This window comes from Tachypleus tridentatus, chromosome 8 (genome assembly GCF_004210375.1).
Source record: "Tachypleus tridentatus isolate NWPU-2018 chromosome 8, ASM421037v1, whole genome shotgun sequence".
NCBI lineage: Eukaryota > Metazoa > Arthropoda > Merostomata > Xiphosura > Limulidae > Tachypleus > Tachypleus tridentatus.
In genome coordinates this window covers 95,403,119-95,422,385 of record NC_134832.1, presented here as the reverse complement: position 1 = coordinate 95,422,385, position 19,267 = coordinate 95,403,119, and the positions used below count along the sequence as shown (strand labels likewise).

Sequence of the window (19,267 nt, the reverse complement as noted above, 5' to 3'; positions counted from 1 at the left end):
GTTAATCAATGGAATTGATGCTCACAAGTTAGTACATTATGTACTCATAAGATGCTAGTAAAAATTATAATTAACATCTGAGAGTATGTAATAATAAATTGTGAGGGTTTGGTTATATCTGTATTGATGTAATTTGTAAATGTAGTTTTAAAAAAATGGAGGTCTTAAAAATGGTGTGTTTTTCTTCAATGAAAGGGTATCACTTTTAATATATAAAAATATTACAGTTTATATAAGCACAATCCAAAATTATTTTCCATGCAATACTTATCATAAGAATCCTTTTTTAAGAAGATGTTGAATTTTTCTTCTTTTTTTTTCAATGAATACTATAGTTAGTAATTACTAGCAAAAAAACTGTGCATCGGATGGCATTTCTGCTGGTTTATAGTAGTATAACCATCACATATGATTGCATCATCTACTTGTGTATTTGAATTTCATCATTGAACATGCTTGTCATTTCAGCCCTGGAAGCATTATATGTGCTGGTCAGTTCCACTATTAATTAGTAAAGAGTAGCCCAAGAATTACAGGTAGATTGTATTGACTAGCTGCCTTCCCTTAAGTCTATCACCTTAAAAGTAGGGAAAGATATTGCAGTGAGTTCTTTAGAAGATTTGTGTGAAATTTGATAAAATAAAGAAAAAAGACCAGTTTATTTATAATTGTGTGGTGCAGTATGTGTAGTTTGGGGTAATTCAACACCTTACTTACTTTGATAACTAGAAATATTATTAACTCTCCATCTAATGGTTTTTGTTTTGTATAAAATATTTGACAGTTAGAAGTTTTGGTTAATTATAAGTATGAAAAGAGTTAATTACAGTTGTGTAGAATACTCAACAAGTACAGACACATTATCAGTGGTATGGATTGAAGCACAGGTTATTATAGAATCATTGTAATTTTCTTTGGTTTCAGATCCAGAGCCTGCAGTTATAAGTCTAATTCGTGGGCCCTTTGGAAGACATGCATGGACCTTACAGCTACGACATTTGCCAAAACATAAGGTTTGATATTTCTTGTTATTACCTTCTTATTATATACTTTTATATTGTTAAAATATGACAACTGACTTGGAATTTTGAAAGATCCAAAACTCCTAAAGTTTCAATCTAGTATTCTCTTTGCTTATATAAATGTTGTGCTTACTCATCTCTCTCCCAAACACACACACACACACACACACACATGTACACTTAAAAGCTGATACATTTTTGTTTTTTTAATTAAAAATGGTCAAATGAACCACACAGAAAAAAAAAGTTATGTGTTACAACATTTAAAAAAAACATTCTTTAAACAGTATGGTCCAGAAAGTACTGTAATTTTAAATTAGAAAAAATAAGGTGCATGAATTATCTTTTGTGATAAATTCTGTGAATGCTACTTATTATTGGGATTATATGAAAAAAAGTGTTAAAACAGTGCTTAAGTATTTGAGGTGTAATATTTTTGACCTGTATAAATAAATTAACTTATGGTCTAGTTACAATAAGAGCCACAAATTTTACCTGTTCATGTAAACATTTTACATAATGTATAAGAATTTTTCGTTAAAACTTATTTTGCTATTTTGTGAAGCTTTTTAGCAAGCATGGGATTATGTTCTTTATTTTTAATGACAACTGAATAAAAATTTGTACAAAAAAAATTATATTGTTGAATATTTAACTTCATTTTAAGTTTCTGACAAACAATATCATAATTGCCAAAATATAAATTTAATAATGAGAATAATAGAAATAATGAAAAATTATTTCTTGAATTCATGTATGCAATGTTTATGGTAAATGGCATGAAATTTTTAGGTCAAAACATATGTGTCTGCTCTACATATAAAGTAGTTTTTCTTTATATGGTTTGTAGCTATGTGTGTTTTTTTTACTTCAGAAATTTTTATATTTTTGTTGTGAAATGTTTTATTTTAGTTAAAACAAACTTTTGGTTAAAATTAGCAAAAACATCATTCTGTATGTTAGTTTATACTGTATCTGACATATTACCTTTTAAAATATAGTTTGGGCTTTGTCTGAACTTGCTTATATTTAGGCATGAATTCCCATCTTATGTGACATGAGGGTATATTATATACTTTATATTTTCTATTGTAATATAGGAGTTTGAAAAATGTTTGGTTATTAGGTTTCTATCTTGTCAGGCAGTAACACATGGTTCAGGAAGCATTAAGTTTTTAGCAACTCAGTTATTCTTCTTTCTTTATACTCTTGTAGATGATGTATATTTACTTGTAGGATATTGTTATAGTACAGGTAGGATCTTGTTATATCTGTTTGCTGGCTGATCATGATGTCTCTAAAGTCCACAGCTGACCAATGTTATAAAGAGATAAAAAACAGATGACATTGTAAACGAAACAAAAAGAATGAGCCAATCTGGAAGTTTAAGTACGTTTTATTTGTTTTGTTGAAGTGAATTCTGCTAAGGACCTTGTTCTAGAAGTTAACAGTTTTAGTTTCTTTAGTAGTCCTGTGGAAGAAAATACAAAAGACCATTCTAGTCATGTCACTTTGTTGTCTGCATAGATACATTTGGTATCTTCTTTTACTTATCCAGGATAAATACTTTGTTTTATTTTCATAATTTTTATTCAATTTCTTTATTCTTCACACACAAAGGACTCAGTTTAAGTTTTCAACTACAGGACATTTCCCTTATTTCTTGTGTGAATCTGCTGATCTCACAGGACATAATTTATACTTGTAGGGAAACATGTTTCAATCTAAAATACTACACTAATGCACTTATCTTGTGAACTATTGCTCTACATTTTATATGTCAATGATTCTGACAAAACTTAAATTACCCCTGTAACTGTTAAATTAAATTGTATCATTTGTAAGCTTTGTCCAAGTTTTTTCACTTTTTTATTACTCTCTAATATTTTTACATGTTTTTGTAAGACCCTTTCATTAAATTACATTTGAAGTGGTAGATGTTGTGCTTGTCAGGCATTTTGTATTAAAATCATAAACATAAGCCTAACTGGCTTCTGGTGTTGCTTGAGTATTGATTTTTGTACTTCTTATCTTGTAGTGGAGAAACTATCTCACTGAATGCTTTTGAAAGTCAAACAGCATTTCTTACAAATGCTGACTCAAGGCTAGGATATAGTTTGAAATATGAACAGTTTTTCATGCATTGCTAAAAGCATACTGAAATGTAAATTATGATTTTATAATTGTGCTTTATAAAACATTATAATAAATCATCTTTAGTATCTATTTATGAATTATTTTATCCAGATCAAATTATAAAAATTATAAAGTTCTACTCAGAATAAATTATAAAGTATTCTTTTTTTTTTCTTGACTATTATGTGTGGGCTATCCATTATTTATATTTATGTACTTACACAGTTTTGTACACTGTGTACAATTTGTGTACATTCGTACACATTCAGCTTAATATTTACAAAGTTAGGTGTAGAGTTTACAGTAATATCTCATAATTAATAATATGAAATAGGAATCTAGGATATTTGTGATCATTCATAATTTTCAATTTTAAAAGTCAAAACTGTACATTCAAATAACAGTTATTACGTGTCTATAGCACTAAGTGTGTTTTTAGTATTTGTTTCATCCAAGCACGCATATGGTATTATGGTTTGTTTGTTTGTTTTTCACTAAAGATAAAACTAAAAGTATATTGTTTGATTCACTTCTAAATCATAGACTATAATTTTTAATTTTACTGTGGTAGAAAGACAAGAAATCTGTATTACCACCATTAAATAGTTGGTATGATGTATAATAACTAATAATAAATTATAAACAATACCATAATATTATTGTCACATCTAAATCAATTTTGAATATTAAATGGTAAGATGTAAGGGAAACCCCCATATATATTATGAGCCATGTATGTTGTAAGAGAGATCAAATTATTGAGTGTATTTTACATTGATAGGTACTAGTACTCTTTTATTTTTTAATAATCTTTAAAATTATTGTTGTGTTTAAATTTGTTTTAAGTTGAATTCCTATGTTGATAGAAAATGTCTGATAAATGTTATTAATACCAAGTATGTTAACACAAATGAAAGCAGGTGTGATCCAAGATTGGTTGCTAATGGATTTGAGTATCATAAAGTATAAGGAGTATTATAAAATATTTACAGCTTTTAGACAAGCTACCAACAATTCAGTAGTGTCTCAAAAGTGGAATATCACTGCAGAACAACATCAGGATTTATACTTTGATAATTGGACTCAATGTAATTACTTATTTTAATTCTGTGACACTTCTTAGGCAATTCATGCTACAAACAATAGAAAAAAAAATCATTACATCTAGACAATCTGAAAGTTCAGTGCTTTGCCATATGACTTGTGTTTTGAGACAGGTTTTGACTCTCTGACATTGTGAGAAGGTAGCTGTTACAATGGATGCTCATACCTTTGTACCATTAGAAATGGTGCACAAAATACTGCACATTGTAAGGATGTGACAGTCATTCTCAACCTATTTCATTATACCTGATTTCATTTTGTTTACTCCCTCTATACATACTATATCAGTCATCTTCTACAGTAAGCTTATGAGACACATATCATTTTTACTTCACCTGGATCAGCTGAGAAATATTTGGATGAGGAAACATTCCCCAGAATTTTATTAAGGAAATTAAGCTAAATCTATGTCAATAGCTCAGAGTGAACATACTTTACTTCATGGTGGATTCAAATTTTATAGAAACTGTTTATGATATCCTGATTTTGCTGCAAAAATTTCTGGATTAGAATTGGATACATTTTTACTGAAATGGATGAAATGGGAGAGATATCATACATTGTCTGTTTCTCATTGTCAGTGGTTGAGTATTCACATCCTAGAGCATCATTTGAGAACAACCTGATGACTGGGAGACATTTGTCACAGAGTTATGCTGCAGATGTGGACCTAGGGAGGACCAAGAAACCCAAATGGCAGAGTTCAAAACTCAGCTGTGAAATTCCAATGAAAAGTCTTACCTGTCTATTAGGAAAATATAAGAAATTTACATCAGAAAATATTTCATTGGAAGTTTCCCTCCAATCCTGTCAGTCATCACTAAATATATAGAGAAATTGTCAAGCAATCCCATGCAGCGACTAATATGTCTTGGGGAGAAATCATCTCAGGAGACAGTTTTTGTCACAGTGCTTATGAAAGTGAACTAGTTGAATTGGATGTTAGAGCAGAAGAAGAAACCAGCAGCAGTAACATCTGCAACTGCAGATTCTTCTTTATAATACCTCCAGGTTTTGAGGTGGTTCTAAGGCTTGACCAGTGCATTGACATATAGCTCCAGTGTATTAGTCACTGTAAGGTGTTGTAATGTGGGTCCATGTAGTGCTTTGCCCGTGTAGTTTTACTACTTTTGCAGCAGAAATTGACCTCCTGAAGATGCCAGGAGCATCAGTGATGGAAACATTGCTTCAATTTGGGTTAGCTAAATACTGTATATGGAAATGTCCATTACCTGTTGCAAGAAAGGGTTATTGAGCACAATTACCATTCTGTACAGTGCTGCAGCAGGTATTAGAGGGTTGATAGCTAAAACCTGAGTTAGATTTGACCACCAGTTCAGAAAGAATATGCACAGATTTTTACACATTATTATGATGGCTAGTTTAGATAACCATTGACTTTACATCACTTGATATGTGCCTCTGATAATACATGGGCACAAGTTTACGTTTCAAGTGAATATCAGAATAGCCAGGACCTTATTCAGATTTCTTGTCTTTCAAGTTCTCTGAATAATGTCACCACTGTTGACAATCTTCATTCTTGTTAATGTTGAAAAGTTTGATTGGAGAAGCAGTTTTCATTTTATCTTATTAGTATTTGTCACTGTATGAAGGTAGTTGTCAATGACTAACCTATTGCAGAAATTGTCAATCAGTTTTTCATATGTGTAACAAGTGAACTGCAGTTCTGAAGTAAATCATATTATGATAACTGCCAACCAGGTTGGGCCTATGAACAGTACACTGCATGCATACCTACTGAGATAGAAGAAATGATATCATTGAGTATGGAAGTAGTATTCTTTAGTGTGCTATATCTGTAGTGTATTGTAGCCATTTGCTGTAGTGATTGAATGGTTTCACAAAACTGCTTTTTGTTTGTAAAATAAGCTGCATTTGCACAAACACTATCCATCTAAATGCTAATTCTAGTTTGAAATTACAGACATTTGGCTGTTCTGATTTTAGCTGAAATTGTCATTGACATTGTATTGGAAACAGAACTGATGCAAACCAACCTTGTAGATAACTAACATTGGGATGAAAAATTAATACATTACTTCCCAAGCGTTTGAAGTATCTGGATAAGGATTGTACTTATCATCTGAACTCGACACTGATACATGAACTCAGTGAATTATTAAGGGAGTTAGGACCAGATGGCTCCTTGGTTTTGACTGTAGTTGTGACCTAAGTACTTGTGGTAAGGTTATGGCTGTCAGCTGTCAATCACTGTCATTGTTAATAATGTGTTTAGGTGTTGAGAAGAACATACCTGTAAATTTGCTAAAATATCTAACTACCTTACCTGTCTTTAAGTGTGAACAAAGTAATACATAAAGGACTTAAGTTTAATTACATATCAACATTTCAGTGTCAATGTTTAACTCAGAAACTACAAGGATGATGGTCAAAGTGTGCATATCACAAACGTTTTTACAGAATTACATTCAAAATTTTGTTATCAATGTATATCAATAGATTTGGCATCAAAATGTAGTTTATAATTCAAATGTTAATATTGTATGAGTTTTAATTTAAAAAGAAAATATGTAAATAAGTTCACAGTCTTCACATCTCTGTATCAGTTGATGTCTGTCTGTTCTGTATTCTCAGTTACAGACTTTCATTCTTCCCTTACATAATTTTCAGAATATCCACCAATCAGAAATGCCAACTATAGATATTGATAAAATAAAAACCTCCCAGTTTCTTTACTTTTCTTGAATATCAATAAATTTGTACATGCAGCTTCTCCTATCTCTTCATGTTTTTGAAATACTTACTTATTTTGTGAACTATGTGTTTGTCATTTTTATTCTAATTTATTTTGGTAAAAGTTCTCATTTCTAAAGTATATTGTAATGAGTGAAGACCAAAGTTGATGTACTGATTAGGAATGAAATTTTTAAAACATTTTTATAGACCAGTCATAAGAACTTGCATAGCAATTCTGTGAGATCAAGTTTGGTTGAGAGTTATATTTGTAATCTGGCATTAAAGTTAAAATCAAGCTAAAGTAAGAGAATGAGTTGTAATATTTAGATATAATAAATGAAGCCACCAGTATAATGTTGTGTATTAATATATTATTTACATCGTTTTTGATCTTTTAATAATATAAAATTATTTATTTTGCTTTTAAAATTTTTCATACATAGTGAAAGAGTTGACCACATATCAGAATAGCTTGCTGGATAATTCACTGAGTTAGTCTTATTTAGTTTCTTAAATGTTGCTTATATAATGAGATAAAAGATTTTGGAAACTCTGGTTTTCTCTTTTTGTTAATGGAGCTAATAAAGTAAAAACTATTTGTGTTTAATGTCTTCACTGACCTTAAGTTTTTGTATTTAGTAGTAAAAGTGTTATTATTTCTTGAAAACAATTTATGTACCTCTTTTTTTTTTTTTTTTTGGTCAAGTCAATCACAAATCTCTAAGCAAACCTTAACGAACCTCATACCTACAGTTTAGTAACTTACCTGTTGGTTTTAAATGTACCTTTTAAATACCATACAATCAGATATGAATTTTTTCCTGCTTAATATGTATTAGAACAATTTTAAAATACAAATAAATAGCTTATTTAACAAAATGTGTGTGCCTTATTGGAGAAGGAATAGTGACTATAATATTAAAAAAATTACTGTGTTTATTTAAGCCAAATGTGGCAAGCTTTTAGTAAAGTGTACAGATCTGTGGTGGAGAAAATCAGATATGCTACAAAAGTATTTATTCTCAAGGTGTATCTGTGAATTGACTTCAGGCTGGACCAGACTTAACAAGTTGTAGTAGAAGATGATGTTCATGTTAAGAATAAAAATGCTTTTGCCCATCATGCAGTTTACAAATTGGAGATGCATAACCTCTAGAGCTTTCAAAACCCATATTTCCAGTTTTTGAAATATACTGTATACGTAACTTACTTTTCTCATCCTTGAACTGTTTGCTTAATCAGCAGTGCAGGGTAAAATAAATAATTTGTAACTCCGACATTGAATGCATACTTTGACTCCCTCTCATAGACACAGTGGTAAGAAAAATGTATGATATATAATATTTTTTTTATTTTATAAGTAGTATAGTATTATATATAATTAAGTTATAATAAAACAATTTTGAATATGCAAATGAGCAAGCAATGTGAAAGCTACATCCAATATAAAATTGTGGTGCAATGGGATGATTTATCAGAACTACAATTTGATAATATTTGACATTACATAGTTAGTGTGATTCCACTGAAAATGTATTGCTTTTGCAAAGGTTTATTTGTGAGACAAAATATTCATACTGTGACTTGGATCATGAAGTTGTATTCAGGTCAGGTATTTATGATTTCCCTTGCACCTAATGGCATTAGAAAACACAAAGGAATATTGGATAAACTTGGGTCTTTAGAACCATCCAGAAACAAAACTTGAAACAAATTGTACCTCACTTGAGATAAGCAAGGTGTAATGTATTGTAACTGGTAAGAATCCATGAACACAAGTCAGGGGCAAAGTTCATGCATTCCAGGCAATAGTATGCAAAGTAACCAAGAAATGTCTTGGCTTTGAAACAAGGTCAACAGAGTATGAAAGACAGTTGCTTTCATAACATATCTGTACAACTGTTGCATAGCTTAAGCTGTTGGATATTGAAATAGTATTCATGGTATTCTGTACAAAGACATATTATTTAAGTTGTCAAATGCAGCACATATGGATTTCTGTGCAATTGGAATTTTAAAACAGGCACTGAAATACTGCCATTCTCAAACTTTTTCTTGTTCCTGAGCAGAAAGTCTGTCTTATTTCCCAGTTGCTTATGCCTAAAGTAAATGAAAAAGACCTATTTTTCTCTTCAAACTTTGCTTTTTTGACCTCGGAGCATATAATGAAAACATGATGGGAGACTGTACTTTGGGGGCTGATACGTGAAAGTGATTTACATTACAGTTGCAAATCTTAAAAAACTACTCACTTCTGAACATTGTTGTATAACTTTAGTATAAATAAATATATATAAATCTTGATTCATATGTTGTTTTATTCAGACCTTATGTAAATGAAAATGTGCAAATTTGCCCATTTTTACATAGAAAATAGGTTAATTTGTAAATTTTATTATTCAGGTCACAAAAGCAAAGTTTGAAGAGAATAATGGCCATTTTCTGTATCTTTACAACATAAGCAATTAAGAAATAACACATACTTTCCAAGAACAAAATTTGTGTTAGATAGTGTTAAGGAAAGCATACAGAGAGCAATGGCTTTTGACATGATAGCCATACAGATATAGCTTTGGAAATGGTATTCAATATAATCAATAAGGATTACAGAAACTATACTGCAAGGCTGTTGTAAAGATATACAGTCATAAGCCAGGTCATGATAGGATTTCATGTCCTGTAACATGAATGGTTTGTCACCAAAATCCATTGATTATAGTGTTGTCAATCTCTGTATAACTAAGAAACAAATTAATAACCAAAACATTAATCAACAACTCATTTTAAAAGTAGTGAATAAAAATTTATTAATACTTCTAAAAGCAAGCATATAAAGTTTTTAAGTAACAGTAAACAGTTTGATTGGTGAAGGTACACAAAACTAATTAGTGACAAAAAAAAGGAAGATGCACAGTTCTAGTTAATGCTATCAAACTATTGTCGTTTATTCAAACCTTGGGTATTTATAACTTTAAAACTCTAATATGCACAAGTTAAAGAACAGACAAAAGACTACAACCTTAAGATTCAGAGCACACAGTGAGGAACATTACTCTGCTGTGTAAAACTGCGTAGGTGCAGAACGTAGCCATTTTCTTTCCTCCAATTATCGCATTTTTGTTTCACGACCATTGTCTATCTTAGTAATGTTTTAGTTTCATTTGATTTTATGAAATTATTATGAACCATGTGTACTTTCAAGTTTATATTTAAACTTATAATTCAGCATGTTAGTTGAATTCATGTTTTTTACATGCACTGTAACTGCTGCTTGAAGATGAAAAACCTTCATTCATGTGAGAAAATTCCTGCTAAAAGAATTACATTTATCACATTTATTTCTCATCAACATCATTTAACAGCTTAGTGCCTCTGTAGTTTATGATATTCTCTGCTTTGTTTTATTCATTTCTCAACTTTGCCTTTGTTGATTATATTAATTAATGGTGTTTGCACTTCTGTTATTTGAAGTCATTTTGTTCATTTGCTGTTGTAGTGTTATTATATTTTTGATTTTAATTATTGTTTTCTAAATATACTACATTTTTTATTTGATTGTTGTTTGAGAATATGTTATGATATTATCTTTTGGCTTTGGGTTTGCAAGAATAGTGTTAACTGTTAATTTTGTAAATAAGTGGTGGCTTTCATTACCTTATGCTTTGTTTACTGTGATGTTTTAATTGTAAATAACATTTACAATTTGACTAGCTCTCAATTTGTATTTTTTACCATTCACTGCAGAGATGGAAGCTGAAAAAGTTAATGGTTATATTATGTTAAAAAGATAACTAACTCTTACTACGTATGACAGCATTTCAGTAATGTATTACAATATCTGTTTTCTAGCATTTGGTATCACAAACCTGAACTGCATATGCTAGTGTATGAGTCTTTTTCAAATAATGAATTTAGCCATTGGAAATGCTACTGTTGTTTTACAAGTCTTCAAATAACAATTTATGATTTATCTATTTCTTAAGATTATAGGTTATTTACTGCAGTGTATCAAAATTAATTTTGTTGTTATTAGTTTCAACTGACCTGCTGGGGAACAGCTTACCATGTGATAAACAATATATAAGAAGATTCATAAACATTTTGAATTTGATTTATTTGCATCTCCTTACTTTATTATAGCTCCATAAGTATAATGTACACACACATGTATGCTAAATTTTCACCTTTAGCCATTCTGTTATTTGTTCTCAAAGTCATGCATGTGTCTATATAGGAGAAAGAAAGTCTGAAAGAGAGGATTGTTATATTGTCAGAAATAGACTCCTAGTTTTGTTTTTTTCTGTTTTTCTTGAATTTGTAGTTGCGTTTTGTATGTTTTTAATATCTTTCTTCATTTAGCAAAGCTTTGATTGTGTTAATAAGAACCTATATATGATGGGGAAATTTTTCTGACCTTGGAATGTAATCATTAAATAAATTCATACCCACAAATAAATAATGTATTTAACATTCAGAAATGAAATATGATCATCTATTTAGTTCATTAAATCATTTTCATTGTTTAAATTTGTTAACCCACTTTCTCATGAAATAGTACTAATCCAGATCTTGTTTTGAAAGTCATTTAAGCTTCTTTGTACATCATATGAAATTTCTATCTTTGCTTTTTAACCATTTATAGCCTTAATGATTTCTAAGGATATTAAGTTTGATATTCTTTTATTTACAGCCAGGAAATAAATTCTATGCAGTTAACCCAGGAAGACCTTTGCCTATGTCTGATGTAGGCATACATTACAATGTTCGCCCAAAATGTTTTCCTGATAATTTGGAAAGAATATATCCATGTAAAGCGTAAGTATACTTAAAATTAAACATATTTGTAAAGCATCATAATGTTGGTTATTTTTAGCAGGTTAAGCAAGGTGTTTGTCAACTTTCTAACACCAATGAAGATTAGACTTTTCAAGTTAGTTGACATTACTTCTTTCACAAAATTATGAATAAAAAATGCATTAAATTTGACTAAATATCTTTTCTGGTATTGGAATATGTTAAAATCATTTTTGATATGAGAGCTGCCTCCTTAGATCAGAATTAAAAATCAACCTGATAATAAGTTGTTAAATGTACAGTTGTTACGTATAAAGGTTATAGTACACTGGTTTTTCAGTTGGATACCCTTATATATTTTACTATTACTTAAACATCACTGTTAGTGATATTTTGGCCTTAGCAGAAGTGAGCACATGTATTTCAATATGCTTAATTGCTTGAAACTTTGTTAGATCAAATTATGTTTCTTAAAAATTTATAGTAAAAACTGTTTTTGAACAACATAAAAAAATTTAATAAAATGAACATGAACACAGAATTACATTAAAAATCAAATAAACTTTAGTGCACATAGCTAAGAAATAAACATCAGTTTATTATTTATGCTACACTGCACCATATAAACTGAAGATAAACTGTTCATTTTAAATGGAGTTACAATCCAAAACTTCAGTTGATGTCCAGTTAGTTAATAATTTCCTTATTATTATATATGGTGTTTAAATAGTACTACTAGAAGGCAAATAAAAATCAAAAAATAATTAAGTGTAGTAATCATTTCATAGTTTAAGCTTATATTGTAATGTTTGGGTAACTAATGAGGATTCAAAGTGCAAAAGTTAGAGGTTTATTGAAGTGAAATATTGTCAAAGTTCGGACAGTGTAAAGGTTCATAATTTATTAGTTAATGTGTTGAGTCCACTAAGTTAGATGTCATATGTTATCTTGTGATGTGTGATTATGATGTGGAAGAATATAAAGGGTTGAGTACATTATATTAAACAGTTTTGCATATGCAGATCAAGTCACATGACAACCCCAGGTACTGTAAAGTTATGCTGGAACTATATTTTTCATACTGCTTGGTATTTCATAGATAGTATGGTGCTACTAAAAATTGATTGCTTTCAGAAAGGGTATGTAACAGTTTTTTTTTTTATAACAAAACATATTTATACTCCCAGATTATAAATACATGTTTTAGATTGGGAATTCAGAACTGCTTCCCAACTCTCCACAGAGTAAATAGCTATTTCCTTGCACCACTTCTGAAAGGATTTCTGGAGATGCACCAAACTCTGAATAAAACTTCCATTCTTACATATAATAATAATATCTACTGCACCAGTCTGTGACACAAACATCAGTAAAAGGCTAATAGATCCTCCATATGCAATAAATCCTTGAGCACTTACTCATTAATTCCTTTGCACTTCTTCTCTTCAGATGTATTTTTTTTATTTTTGGAGTTACGGGACTTTTGGAATTTTGTTTGTTATTTTAACTTTAAATTCCAAACCTATCAGACTTGTTGTCTTATTATTTCTTTAATTTAAAGTTTATAAAAGAAATGCTGTTTCATAGATTATTCCATCTATATCACATTCATATCTCCTGAGGTCCTAATACTCCACAACTGGAATCATATACTACATTTTCAATGGCAACTGGTGTTACTGTGATAGCCAGCAATATTACTGCCACTGTGCACCAGATTGTTGGTTTCATTCTACTTTTTTCATCTCAGAACCATGATTCTCCATATCCTGCTCATTTGGTTCAACTGAGCCTTCTCCAACTTTATACAGTTTTGACTAACTATTTAAACCACCTTGGAATATGTATTGGAATATGTGAAAATCATTTTTGATACGAGAGCTGCCTCCTTAGATCAGAACTAAAAATAGTTGTTATTAGTTTTGACCAACTATTTAAACCACCTACCTTTGCTTCTGGATTCTTTCTTCCTGAAGAGAACCTGGTAAATTCACCTTTACCCTTTATTTCTCTGATTACATAGGTATGACATTATTTCTCTGTTTTCTCTTCTTTCAACTTGATCTCAGACAACCTTAACATGAACCTCCTCCTTGTTATCTTGTCTTTCTTGAGAATCTTGTTTCTGCTCAAGAGTAGTCTTCTTTACTTGAGCTTCAGTCCCTTGAATATCTTCTTTCAGCTTGGGGATTACTGGCTTTAACTCTGTCTCTCGTTCATCCTTAGTCTGCTAGTTTTTACCTTGCTGAACTTCTCCACTATCTGTCCACACTTCACCTTCTTTTTGGAGCATGTTGTGACCCAGATAGATTCACTAAAGATAATCACTCCTACCTGTTCTCTGCTTTGGCATCATTATCTTTTTCTGCAGTGTCACAGTTCATTTGGCTTTATAGTTTCAAGAATTTGCTTGCTCAGGATGTTTTGCTTTCTGGAGTTTGCCTCTCTCAGTCCAATCTCTGAGACCTTCTTATGGCACACTCTCTGTGATACAAGGTTTTGGGGGATGCTCCTTATATCTTGGAAACTTGAATTTAGCAGTTATCTGTGCTTTCTTTGGTTTCTTACTTTTCTTGTCCAGGGAGACCCAGTAGGTTCCTCATGCTTGAAAGCTTTGTAAGGTCCCCACCCTTCTGCTTCTTGTCTTCTCACTTGGGCTGCGTATGACCATTGTAGATGTTTCATATACATTTCTTCACATGCCAATTTGTCCAGCTGTCTGTCACTTTGTCAGATCATCTGTGACAGAGTTTTTAATTCTGGGCTCTATTATAGCCATATACTTTGTCACTTGGACCCAGAAAGCATTTGCACTGGAAATATATTTGTTGGGCTTTCATTTCCACTACTCTGTAGACAATGGGCTTTCTCTTGCTCCAACAAGAGAAGCCTCATTTCTTCTACAGGACTTATCTTTGGTTGGCTGTAAAGCTTTCTAAGTCTATCTTGATTCTCACCCAATATCTGATTCACTTGTGAATCTTTTCCAATGTTTTAAAACTGCTTTTCTAGTTTTAAGTCTTATCTGTTTATTTATGTGAGTAATATGTTTTAACTAGATTTAAGTTGGGGATAAAGTTCTTTCTGGATATGAAATGGAGAGTAATTCAGATCTGTATTGTCTGACTGGCATGTTTTTAGAACAATCTGTAAATTTGAATGTTGCTAGATGTATATTATTTCTGATGGGAGAGACACATTATGATATTTGACTGTATTGGTTTTCACTAGATACTATTGTAAATGGCAGTTTTTTCTGTTGGTGAATTATAACAGTCATCAAAGAGGAATTTGGTTATATTTAAGTTAAAATAAAATAATGGTGGGATATCTGTTATTCAATTATTGTGAAAATTCTCTTATCAGAAAACACAAACTCACAAGAAACATAGTACAAAACTCAGTGATGGTGAGAAAACCCACTTGTAGAGAAAAATATGTATTTTTATGTAAACATTTTCTCAACCCAAACCAGCCATTTTTACATACACATAGTACAAAACTCTTCTATTTATATCTAATCTCAGTTTTATTATCTAGAGGATTTATCACAAATTTCAAATTCTCATTTGACTTGGATTTTATCAAACACTCTACAACCTTTAACTTTGGTAAAACATAAAGTTAGCAAATACATAAGAGAAGCAGGCAAATGTTTGGAATGAATAAAAAGCAGTAAAATGCTGTATTAATGATAAAAACCCACACTTCTATCGCTGCAGAACATGCAGTCAAAGCTGGATATGCTAGTAGCTGCAGAGCTTAACTGATGTAACTATGACTGAAATGTAGTAGACATACCTAAAAGAAGTAATAATTACCAAAGAACTTCAAGGAATATGTGTTTTTATCACATTTTTCTTTCCTATTTCACTGATGGAATATACAAACATAAAATACAATAATTAAAGCTTTATGTTTCAAAACTTAAAACATTCTAATTACTTAATATATTTAAGTATATAGTATTCCAAATCAAGATATTGTTCTAATTTCCACCCACGCATGTACACGTGTATACTGCTACCATTTGCTTATAAAAGACAAAGTGTAATAAGATGTAAAGATTTTGGATTAAAAGTGTCTGTGTATGTATGTGCTTGTTTTCATATTTTTCCCACAACTTATGTTCATTATGAATTAATATATAGTTCTTCTCACCTACAAACATTTATAAACTAAAAAACAAGTCATAAAGTGTGAAAATGATCACAGTAATCTTTAAGTTTGTATGTCAGTTTTATAACTGTGCACCTTGTGTTAGGATTTACAACTAATAAATAAGAGTACATACTCCGTAGTGCAGATGAAACACATCTGAAAGATTAAATGAAAAAAATTGTTAATATTTAAATATTTTTATATGGTTTATATTAATATAGACACATCTGAAGAAGATATAGATGCATATGAAGAAGATATTAATATCATCCTTTTATACATAAATCCTTATTGTACTAATAGCACAAAATTATATGTTTTGATTACTCCTGTACATTTTCAATGTTATTGGTTTCGCATATAGGCATTCCTTAATTTTACTATAAGTCTTAAATATGGTAGATAGCCTGTGTGTCACTACATCATCAAGCATCTACTGTGTACTCTTTACAGACTCATTTTTTTCCATATTAAATTGTAGTGGGGCTCAGTATATTTTTATAAATGGATATCAGGATATATTTGTTTCTATTCTGTCTTAGTGATGCAAGTATTCCAACCCTAGAGACTGTAATTAACAACCATAATCCTGCAGAGCATGAGAAGCTGGCCAAATTGCTTGAAACCCAGATAATTTTTGAGGAGTCTGTGTCAAAGAATACATCCACACTGGAAAAGGAATATCCAAATCCAGAGACTGAATGCAAGGCTCCTAGGTAGTGTAGGAACAATTTGTCTGTGATATTCATTCTTATATAATCGTAATTTCTATAAGTGTATATTTTGTTTTTTAGTCAACTATATTTCTAATTTTGAACCTCTAATATTGAACATTTTAATTTTGTATTATTATACAATTATTTAATTTAAAAACTTCAGGGATAGCCTAATTTACTGATAGTATCAACTTACATTGCAGGTTAAATGAAATTATACATTTACTGAAGACTAATAGTTGTGAGTACAATAAAATATTTCTTTAGACAGTGTGTGTGTATATATATATGTGTGTGTATATACATATATATATATATATATATATATATATATGTGTGTGTGTGTATATATATATATATATTCACATGTAAAAGATATTGAAGAAGAAAATACTGCTTACAATTATACCTACGATGTAAATCCTTACTGTGCCTTTGCAAGGCATTTAGGGCCAGTGCTTTTGGATCCTGGTTTTAAGTGACACAAGCAGATCAGAATGGTAACCCATTCTCCCTGGACAGAATTCCAGTCCATTACAGATCAGCTACAAGCTAACATTTGTAAAAAGTGTCTTGCTCAAGGACACAACAGTATGAGATGGGCAAGCTTCAGACTTCCAAATCATCCAAATATGAGTCCAAAGTGTGAAGCCACTGAGACATGCTGCCCCTACAGTATACTTATACCAATAAAGCACAAGATTTCTCTTTCTTTTTTGATGTTTTTTAGAGCTGAGTGGTTATTTTTTTATATATTTTATAATTGATTACTAACTCTTATCTCCACCACATATGAAGCAAAACGTTGGTGGGAAGACTTGCTTGCTTGCTTTATAACTTTTCAATTACTGCATTATTCTGACATGGTGCGAAGCTTCCTATTTATCATTCACTTTTTTAAAATTAATTTTTAAATTATCCTTTGTTTGGTGTGTAATATCTTTTGTATGTGTGTTGTGAAAAAGTATCATTTCTACATATAAAAACAATATTTTGTCACATCCATTTTAAAGATAACTTAAGCATTTCCTACACAGTGGATGAATTGCTAACATTGACTAAGTATCATGACACAGTGACCATTATTTGTATTTCTAAAATATACAGAAATCCCACACTGATCTTTTGTAAATCAAATAAATTGATAATTATGTAATGAAAAAATGTTTTACTGTCACTAATAAGGGTAACAATATGTGTTTAAAACATACTACAATTGAAATTACCAATAATGAAGTAATAAGTTGCCCATTTATTTATTTACATTTTTAAATAAGACAAAAATAAAGATTTCAATCATAAGTGTATATTGTTGTCAACTGCCTTACTAACTAAACTGTAAACTTACTAAACTAACCTGATTTGATGACAGTATTATTGTATTTGGTGTGTATAATAAAAACCCTTATGTTTTTTAATTTTTTCTTTTGCATTATTTTAGATCCTGTTTATAAGACTTCAGTATATTGTGTACTTTCTTGGCTTTTTTCTTTGGGGTTGGGGATGTATAGTTCCTTACACACAGAATCTTACATGATATCTGATGCTTTTTTTTCTGTTGATTGTGAGGCTGAGTTTGTGGATGATCAGTGGCAAACTAATGAGAATTTAAACACTATTTTTCCAGTACCTTCCTTTGCTTGAACAGCTACTCCTGCACTATTTTTACAACTACTTAAGCCATGTTTTTAATATTTTGAGTGTTTTTCCTGTGGGTTATGAATCATACTCTTTATTGGGAGAAACAAGTTTGTCTGAGTACCTGGTACTTCCATCTTCACTAGACATTACTGTCCATGCAAGGAGATTTGTAGATCAGTTGAGGAAATGTGCTGCCATGCCTTGGCTTATCATCACCTGGAGAACCCTTATTTGGATTGTCAAAGGTTAGACTATTTATTTTATTTTTAGGGTTCTAGACAAGATATACCACTGTTCATCTTAATTGGTCTTAGTTTTCCAGAATTTGTCAGATATAACAATCTTCTGTTTTTTTTATATCCTTTACAGCAGTTGTCTGAGACCTATCATAGATCTTTTACTCAAATTTAAGAGGATCTTAGTCATCTGTTGAATTCCACTTAGGTCAGGTTATCAGCTTTTGTTATCTTTTGGAGAGAGATGCCATTCTGGAGGAAGTTTGCCTTCCTTAGTAGACATCTCAGAGAAGCTCCTTTTCTCAGTCTATTTTTGCAGAAATTCCAGATTCCATGGAATCTGGAGTACATGTTGTCCACCTACATTCTTCCCTTTTCAAACGAACTTCTCAAATGTCCCAACATTCTTCTGAAGGACGGTTTACTAAATTTCAAGTTTGAGTTTCCAGATCTCCTGCTTCAGTGTCATGATCTGTTGAAACACAAGGACAATTTCAACTTCAGCAGAGAGGATCTTCTCCTGGGACATGTTGCAGATTTTTACATCAACAATTACCCTACAGGGGTAGTGTTACCATTCTGTGGGATCTCATCTCAGATTCAGGGATAGTGTGGAACATAGCTCTCACATAGCATGGCTAGTGCTTGTTAATCAAAGGATATAATATTCATACCTTTCTACTTCCTTTTTAACATTAGTATGGTGTACTTAATTATGATATTTTCTAGTATATTT

General features: G+C 30.8%; 1 protein-coding gene across 8 annotated transcripts in view; it reads left to right on the top strand.

The window, feature by feature from the left end:
• The window catches only part of LOC143222987 (ral GTPase-activating protein subunit beta), a 152,004-nt gene that overhangs the window by 116,064 nt on the left and 16,673 nt on the right, over positions 1 to 19,267 (top strand). For all 8 annotated transcript variants that reach the window (XM_076450310.1, XM_076450312.1, XM_076450305.1 and 5 more), the window contains 3 exons: positions 925 to 1,013; positions 11,674 to 11,798; positions 16,481 to 16,654. In XM_076450310.1, the coding sequence (XP_076306425.1) occupies positions 925 to 1,013; positions 11,674 to 11,798; positions 16,481 to 16,654 (388 nt within the window). The remainder of the gene's footprint in view (positions 1 to 924; positions 1,014 to 11,673; positions 11,799 to 16,480; positions 16,655 to 19,267) is intronic.